This window comes from Oryx dammah, unplaced genomic scaffold (genome assembly GCF_014754425.2).
Source record: "Oryx dammah isolate SB20612 unplaced genomic scaffold, SCBI_Odam_1.1 HiC_scaffold_19, whole genome shotgun sequence".
NCBI lineage: Eukaryota > Metazoa > Chordata > Mammalia > Artiodactyla > Bovidae > Oryx > Oryx dammah.
In genome coordinates this window covers 15227419-15235829 of record NW_024070203.1, presented here as the reverse complement: position 1 = coordinate 15235829, position 8411 = coordinate 15227419, and the positions used below count along the sequence as shown (strand labels likewise).

At 63.7% G+C, this 8411-nt stretch overlaps 1 protein-coding gene across 1 annotated transcript in view; it reads right to left on the bottom strand.

The window, feature by feature from the left end:
- Positions 1-238: 238 nt before the first annotated feature.
- Positions 239-8411, bottom strand: part of LOC120879044 (maestro heat-like repeat family member 5) — a 59624-nt gene continuing 51451 nt past the window's right edge. Inside the window, 9 exon segments of the mRNA XM_040262076.1 lie at positions 239-1524; positions 1758-1832; positions 2144-2246; positions 2345-2467; positions 3006-3161; positions 3915-4091; positions 5034-5177; positions 5873-5987; positions 6449-6589. Coding sequence (XP_040118010.1) covers positions 1427-1524; positions 1758-1832; positions 2144-2246; positions 2345-2467; positions 3006-3161; positions 3915-4091; positions 5034-5177; positions 5873-5987; positions 6449-6589 — 1132 coding nt within the window. The 3' untranslated portion in view covers positions 239-1426.

Sequence of the window (8411 nt, the reverse complement as noted above, 5' to 3'; positions counted from 1 at the left end):
TGGCACCCCCCACCCAGCTGGGCTCAGGGAACCCCCTTCCCAGCCAGGGGTTATAGCAGAAGTGGGACGGGGGCACCCACAGGGGCCCGTGGACAAAATTGAGAGCTGTGAAAAGCCAAACCCACCCAGAACCCCTCCTCAAGTGGCGCCATTCAGAGACTCACAGATGGGTGGGCAGGGGCCCCAGCTCTGCCCAGGGTCTGTTACTCCTCTCCCCGGTCATATTGAACAACACCAGTGAGTCTGCAGTTGCTGTATTTTTTTCAACCCACCATCCAAGTTGTGGGGCCTCCTGGGTGCAACCCCAGGCCTGTCCCAAGGGGCTCACAGTCTATGGGGAATGGTGGGACAGCCTGATGAGGGGTGGGGGGCCTTGTTTGGCAGGCCCTTGAGGGCCGGGTCATGTGGAGGTCCCAAGGTGGGAGATGTGGGGAGAGCTGTCTGGGTAGAAGCTCTGCCTGGGCCAAGTGGGGAGGGCTTGGGAGGGCACATGGAGGGAAAGGCCGGGGGTAGACTGGGCAGGGCTGGACCTCCTGCTGGAGAGCGGCTAGCTGGGGGAGGCCCTAGGGAGGACTCCAGCAAGGAGGCTCTTTCAGGCAAGGGAAGGGCCCACCCCACCATTGCACAAGTGGAAAAACCAAGGCTGGAAGGGGAAAGACTCGCCGAAGCTCAAGTGGGTCTTCAGGGGCTCCCTTGGAGTCCGGGGACCTCTTCTGGACTCAACCTTCCAAGGGGTCTTGGAGGAAGGTTTTACCACCCATTTTACAGATAGGACAGCTGAGGCTCAGAGTGTTGAGACCCTCGCCTCAGTCATTCAGGGTGGGCCAAGCCCACCTGGAAGATCTGACTGAGCCAGGTCGGTTCTGCTGCCAACCCCAGGTGCCAGCCCTGACGGGGCTCAGGAGGCTAGAGACGGGGCTGGAGGGTGACTTCGAGTCCCCTGGGCAGAGGGAGACCAGCCAAGGGACCTCTTCCCCACCATCAGGCTCCCAGTGACCAGCTCTAAGCCGGAGACAGACTGAAGCCTGCGGGGGCGCCATGGTGAGCGACTCCACTCAGCCATGAGCCCCAAGGGCCATGGATGCCTTGGGAGTGCCCACTCAGCACCCAGGACATTGGCAGGCCGTGGTTTGGGCTCTGGTCACTGGGAAGCCACCTGGTGGCCACAAGTGGGAGTCCCTGCCCAGACTTCACAGTTTGTCTCTAGGGGACACACGATCCAGGCCTATCTCCTGGCCTGCCAGTGTCTCCGGGGGGCCCATGGGATGGTGGGCAGGGAGCATGGAGGTGTGACACTTCTTTGTTGAATCTAGATCTTTCTTTCAAATGGAAAAATGTCATGCAGCCAAGCTCTGTGCAGACAGGGAAGGGTTGTGTGGTGCGGTGGGCACGGGGGAGGGGGACGGGGGTTGATGACAGCTGGAGGTCACCGTGGTCTGGCTGCCACCTTCTGAAGGAAGGAGGCCTGCCTGCTGGCGAAGTCTCGGATGCTGGGTTCGGGGCTCTTTTTGAGATTCTCAAAAGCTCCAGGAAAGGAGGGACGAATCAGAGGTACCCTCCACGCCCCATCTGCCCACAGCCCTGGTGGAGTAGCACCCTCCTTCCCACATGGGGTGGGGGCAGTTGGGCACCCAGACCCCGCCTCCTCGGCCTTCCAGGCCTGGATGCTCCCCTTCCCTACCCTGCCCGCTGTGTTTGGGGGCCCATGCTCCCTGCTGACACGGATGGGGGTGGATGGAGTAAGAATGTTCCCTTACTGCAGAACAGCAGCTTTGTGTCCACGTCACTGACCATCTGGGACACAGCCCGGGGGTGGTAGCAGATGGTATAACCTGCGCGACAGAGGAGGAGCATGGCGGCCAGTGGGAGGGGGCGCCTGAACTTCTCTGCCCTTCCGTCTCTTCCTCTCCCCCTCCCTGGCATAGGGAAGGAGTTCTCCTGTGTGAGGGACTGCTGGAAAGACAGGGCCAGAACACAGAAGGGCCTGGCCCAAAGAACTGAGCACCCCGAGACCCCCTCACTCGCCCCTCTCCTCGCTTGCCCACATTCCAGCTGCAGTGGAGGAACGGGCGAGGGTGAGGGTCGGGGTGCTCAGGCAGGGCAGGCCTGGGGGTTCCTGAGCCCGCCCCCCCGCGCCGCTCACCTATGAAGAGTGCTGCCCAGGTCTTGATGTGGTGCTGGTGGCTGTGCAGGTAGCTGAGGGCCTGCGCCCAGTGGATGCCGAACTCCTCCTGGCTGTGGCTTATCTGGGGAGCACGTCTCTGTCACTCGCTGGGGCCAGAGTGGGCCGGCCCCAGGGACCTGGCGGCCAGCCTCCCATCCCCTCCCCACTGCAGGCCCTCACCAGGCAGCTCCAGAGGAAGTGGCGGGCGCTGAGGCCCTCCTCCCAGGCCAGCGTACAGAAGAGGGTGTGCTGCGGCCGCCAGTGGAGCAGCACGGAGCAGCGGTAGAAGGCAAACTTGGCCTGCTGCGGGACGGCAGGGAGGGCCGGGCGTGGGCGGCGGTTCCGAGGAAGCTGCCTGGGCTCCCCGGCTCCTTCCTGCTGCCTTCAGGCTGCACTCTGAGCCCACCCGCCTCCCTGGCCAGCACCACGGCCCCCTGGACTGAAGGCAGTGTTCAGTCCCCATCTGCTTGGAAACTGGCTGCTTGTTTATCCCCCCAGTGGCCGGGAGCTACAGGAAGGCTGAGCATGTCTTAATGGCCTATTGTGGGGCACCGGCTGGCACACGTAGGGCTCAGCCCATATTTCAAGTTCAATGAACCGCCTGCGCCTGAGGACATGCCTGGCGCTGGAGACACAGCAGTGAGCAGGACAGACGGTGTGCTGACCACAGAGGCACAGCCACACGTAGGCATGTGTGAGTGCATGTGTGTGCACACAGGGAGGAGCAGGAACCCAGTGGGGGCTGGCCCCGCCGCCCAGGGGGTGTCCCTGGCTCTCAGCAGCCCCCTGCCCACCGTGGGGCCCCAGCCCCACCAGGCGAAGGCCTGGCGCGGGCACTGACCGTGACGACGGTGGGGCAGTGGTCCTTCAGGTGCAGGAGCAGGGGCACCATGGTCTGCTGCACCTGGGTTCGCAGGCCGCCCAGCTGCTGGCCTGTCACCGACGCCACCAGGTCCCCGAACAGTGCCATGGCCGCTGCCCGGACCTCGTCCCGCTCCTGCAAGGCAGAGGCTCGGAGCCCAGCCAGACCCACCTTGGGACCCTCCACTCCGGCGGGACGTGGGACCCAGTACGACCCCTTCATCTGGGCTCCAGGAACAGACCTCAGCCTCCTCCCTCAGACAGGGCTCTGGGGAGGGCTGTGCCTCCTCCCTCAGACAGGGCTCTGGGGCAGGACTTGGCTTCTCCCCTCAGACAGGGTTCTGGGCAGGGCTGCGCCTCCCACCTCAGACAGGACTCTGGGGCAGGACTTGGCCTCCCCATTCAGACAGGGCTCTGGGGCAGGGATGTGCCTCCCCCCTCAAACACCTCTCGGGGCAGGGCTGTGCTTCCCAGCTCTGCCGGCTCCTGGGGAGGGTCACAGGCCATCCTCAGGGACCTACACTCATTCCTCTCATGCCTACAGTGGCATCCTGATAACCCAAGTGTCACGGATGCTGACTTGGGAGGGCGGGCTTATCTCTCTGACTTGCCCTGAAGGAGAATCTGTAATCCACAGGGGCTGATGAGTCAGGAGGGTGAAGACACGTGGGGCTGAGATGAAGGTGTGGCGTTCAGCTGAAGGTGCAGGGCGAGTGCCAGCAGCAGCCCCTGACCGGCCCACCTGTGCCACGCACACCATGCACCCGGGGAGCTGCCCTGCCCCTCCAGCTCCCTGCCCCAGTGGGACAGTGGCCTTTGAGGAAGGGAGCGGGGGGGAGGCACTGGAGGGGCACAAGATGGGGTGCCCGCCCCTCCCGGGCGCACTCACGTCATCGAAGAAGGAGCGGGCATTGATGGCAATGCTGAGGCCCTGGGCCTCCATGCTGTGTGCGCCCAGGCGGTGCAGCACGTCCGACACGGTGCCCATGACGCTCACCAGCACCTGCCCGCTGCTCTGGAAGAAGCCCTTGAGGAAGGGCGGCAGCTGTCCACGGAGCAGGCTTCCCTGTCGGGGGGGAGGGGGGCGGTGGGACACGAGTTCCGGGGCTGGCTCCCTCTGAGGCCCCTTCCCAGACCCCCATCCATGCCTGGGCACCCACGCTGTACCTACCCCACTCCATCTCACCCTGGCTCTGCCGTCCAGGGATACATGCTCCTAGCCCTGGTCTGTCCCCTGGGAGTTGTGGACAGACGGGACAGGCTTCCCCTTTCTGAGACCCTGGGGTCCTCCTGGGGTCAGGGGAGCGCTAACCCGTGTCAGTCAGCTTCCAGGTCCTTCCTGTCTGTCCCCTTTCTGGCCAGAGGGTCCCCCACCAAGTCCTGGAGACCAACTTTCCCTTCCTCCTCCCTACCCTGCCTTTGTCCCCATTCCTGGCTTCCCCAGGGGACAGAGGGGTCTTGGGGGCCAGACAAGACAAATTTGGTTGGGTGGGCACCGCTGAAGTCCCTGGCATCTCATCGCAGGGAAGTGGGTACACCAGTGGGGACCCCAGACCTTCTAAGTGGCAATGACCATTTCCCAGTTTTACATTACTTTAAAAAGGAAAAGCCAAGTTCCTTTTCCGCAAATTCTTTCTGCTCCTCTCGGGTGCAGTGTGAACTGTCTGGATGAACTGTCAGGAAGTGACATGTCAGCAAATGAACAGTTTCTACCGTCAAAGACCTTATCAGGGACTCCTTGTGCAAGCTAGGCTGGTTTTGCAACTTTCAAACAAGTTTTCGGCAGCTTCATTGGGTTCCTAAACTCTGTTTGGTTCTACAATATTAGATTTGTTTTCAGCCAGTGAGTCATTTAACAGCACACTCTCTGAGCACCACCTGGATGCTGGGACGCAGGTCTGACCATGGACTGGACCAGCAGAGCAGATTTCTAAGGGGAAGGACACAGAGGCCCTATGTGCCCGGCTGCTCTGTGGGGCATCTATCACCGCTCCCCGCACCCGCTTACCTTCTCTGGGTGGAAAAGAATGTTCCCTAGGCCCTGTAGGCTCAGCACGCGTATCTCGGGGCTGGGGTCCCTGAGGCTTCGCACCAGCACGGACAGGGCGGCCTCTTTGGGGAGCACCTCCAGCAGGGTGGGGCTGTAGAGGAACTGGGGGCCCCCAGGCAGGCGGGTCAGGCCTGGCAGCCTCTTGTAGGGGGCCTGCGTCTGTGGGAGCCGGGCTCTAGGAACAAGGCTGGGGCTCGGGGAGGGTGGCTGACCTGCCCCTCTCCGGGTATCTTGGTTAATGAGTGTTTAAACCCAAAGCCAAGCTGCTTCAATCCTTCAGTGCATAGCTGGGGAAGTGGGCCCAGAGGGGGAAAGGGCCTTGTCTGAGGTCACACAGCGAAGCTGGGAACAACATACTCAATACAGCCTGGCTCATGGGGCACCTGGAGACCCAGCCCCATGGAGGGAGAGCCAGATGTCACTACAGGGGTGGCGTGTGGAGTCGCACCAGGCTTTGTCCATTATGGAAATGACAAGGGCCCCCACCCTGTCTGGCCGTGGCCCAGCTCTCAGCCCCAGGGCCCGGTATACCCAGTGCCTGTCTGGTTCCAGCCACTGCCCTTTCAGCTTCACTGTTCCAGGGGCGGGACCTCAAGACATCAGGGCTGGGGGAGTAGAAAGACGGTCCCCCAGGAGGCAGGTGGAGAGGGACCTACACCAGGAGTCCCCGGCCGTGGGCCCCGAGGAGCTGGGAGTGGGAAGGCGGGGTGTGAGAAATCTGTTGGTCAAGGGAGGTCCTGGTGGGTTCAGCTGGAGACAGGGTGCAGGCTGTCCCTGAGGGCCCCCCAGGCCCCTACCTCTGTGAAGATAACGATGGCCACCTTCCTCTCCCGCTCCTCCCGGCTCTGCAGGTTGGGCAGCAGCTGGAAGGTCAGCGCCTTGATCTGCCTGCAGTGGTTCTGCACCATGGCCCTGGGCACAGGGTGAAGGGCAGGCTGGGCTCATGGGCACAGCCCATGTCCACTCTCCCGCCACCACCCAACCCAGGGGCCCGACAACCACAAGTGTTGCCGAGTGGAGTGGGCACGCCTCTGTTTGACCTTCTCCTGCTCCTTCTGCACCCGCTGGCCGCCTACTGGCTGCCAGGCGTGGGCCAAGCGTGGGATGGACAGGGGAGTGGACCTGGCCCTGGTCCCCTAGGAGCCTCCGGCCAAGGTGAGGGCTAGGCGTCGGGCAAGAGGTCTGCATTCTAGGCTCCTAGGGTGTGCCAGGGAGCCCGTGCCGTCTGTACCCCGGCGCCCAGCGTGCATGTGCGTGAGTCCTTGGGGCTGTGTTCACGGCAGATCCTGGGGGTCACTGCAGTCGGTAGCCCAGCCTCCTGGGCAGGGATGACCCAGGATGGGCCCCTTCCCCTGGCCCCACCCTGCCCCTACCTGGCGAGGAGGCACACGCCCTGTGGGTAGGTGTGGATGGTGGCAAAGAGGTCCCAGGCGCCCTGCAGCTCCATGTGGGCGAAGTCCTGCCAGTGCCTGCTGGTGGACAGCAGGCTCTTCAGCGCCTCCAGCGACGTGCTGCTGGGGAGCAGAGGGGTCACTGGGCAGCCTCGGCCCCAGGGAGAGTGCCTCCCTGCCCTGGGTGGAAAGCTGTCTCCTGGCTTTCGTCTCTGCTCCGGGCCTGGCACCACCAAGCCTCCCTGGGGCAGCTCGCTCCTGCCCTCCTTCAGCAGAAATGTTGGGGTGTAGGATGGGCAGGGGCTGTCCTGGGAGGGGAGGGGTTCCAGGGGGAAGCTCCAGATAGGTTAGGTGCGTGGTCAGTGGGAGATGCCTGCAGCTAGCTTTTCAGGGCTAACGCTAAGAGGACAGGGCTGGAGAAAGAAGTAGAGATACCAGGGGACCAGTGGTTCCCCAAGTTGCAGGGTGGAGGGGGTCTGACTGAGCCTTGACAGACTGTGCTATTTGAATGTGGGGCTGAGAATGCAGGGGGAGTGGACGGGGTGGGAGGGCAGCTGGACGGTATGGCATTACGGGAGCCCAGAGAGTGCCAGGACCCTGAAGATGAGGGAAACCGGGTTCTGCTGGCGGCGTGTTTGTGTGGGCTCAAGACAGTGTGCCAGACTGCAGCAGGGTGAGACCGCGTGCAGGTCAGGGCTTGTGCTGCCCGGGGGCCCTGTCTTGCGCACTCAGCCTGGCCAGGGCCTGCAGAAGCAGAGTCCAGCCACGCCTGCGCGGTGCTGTTGAGCCACAGGCCCAGGGCTGCCCCAGGCCCCGCAGGGTCAAGGGCCCGGGAATAGCTCTGGTCTGTCTCCCTGCCCAGCCACCCTGCGCCTGGTGGCTTCCCCTGGACCTGTGAGGGGCCCCCAGAGCGAGGCTGTCAGCTCTGACCAGGCGCCACTCCGATCAGATTTGCAAAACCCGACATGAAGGGATGAAATGCCACTCCGTGAGTCCCCGGTGGCGCCCACACAAATGTCAGTGGGCCTGTCCTCTCGCCCCAAGCCGTGCCCCCAGAAGAGGCTGCGTTTTCCAGGTCACTGGTCTCAGCCGGAGTGACAATGGCTTTGGGAGAAGGGGCTCCGGGCGCAGTGGTATTTTGTCTGCTGTGTGAGGACTCTTGGGAATCTTCTGGTCCCAGGGCACCGTGGGGTCACTGTGTCCCCACAGCTGCACCAGGGCGTCTGGCTGGTGGGGCGTCCTTGGGGCTCCCTTGCTGATTCTCAGGGTGAATGACCTCCCTTGTGGAGCCCTAAAGACCATGACCCCCAGCCCAGGACCCCTGGCCTTGCACCAGGACCTGTGTCACCTGAAACCCACACAGCCCCGTGACCAGCAGACGGCAGAGCCCCTGGGGTCCAAGGCCAGCCGTGCAGGACTTCCCTCCCTGCCTCCTTTAGCCCCGGGGGCGTGGGGGGCAGAGGGCCCTGAAGATGAGGCGGGGGCTCGAGGGCAGGGTGCGGAGGTGGGGAGCCTGCGGGGTCCGCCGGAGCTGGGGCTCCCTGTGCGTCAGCGCCCCGGGACGCGTCCCCAGGCCGATGAGGGACTGGGGCGGGACCTTTCCTCTCCACCCAGAGCCCCCCGCCGGACGTGAGCCTCCGGAGGCAGTGTGGGGTCTCCTCACCCTTCTACGTCTCTCCAGTGCCGACCAGGTCCTGTCACTCCCTCAGCGTGGAGCCCCCATGGCTCCCCCCACTTCAGGGTCCCTCCTTCCTGTCCCTTCAAGGCTGTCGCCCTTCCTTCCCCACACGGTGACCTCTAACCGTCTTTCAGGTCTGTGCTCAGAGCCGGTCCTCAGGGACCCACAGGCAGGGGCGCCCCCGTGTCTTCCCCTGCGAGGCTCTGCCTCTCCTTGAGGCCCTCTCCAGGCATCCTCACCGGGCCGTCACCGGACCCTGTCTGCATT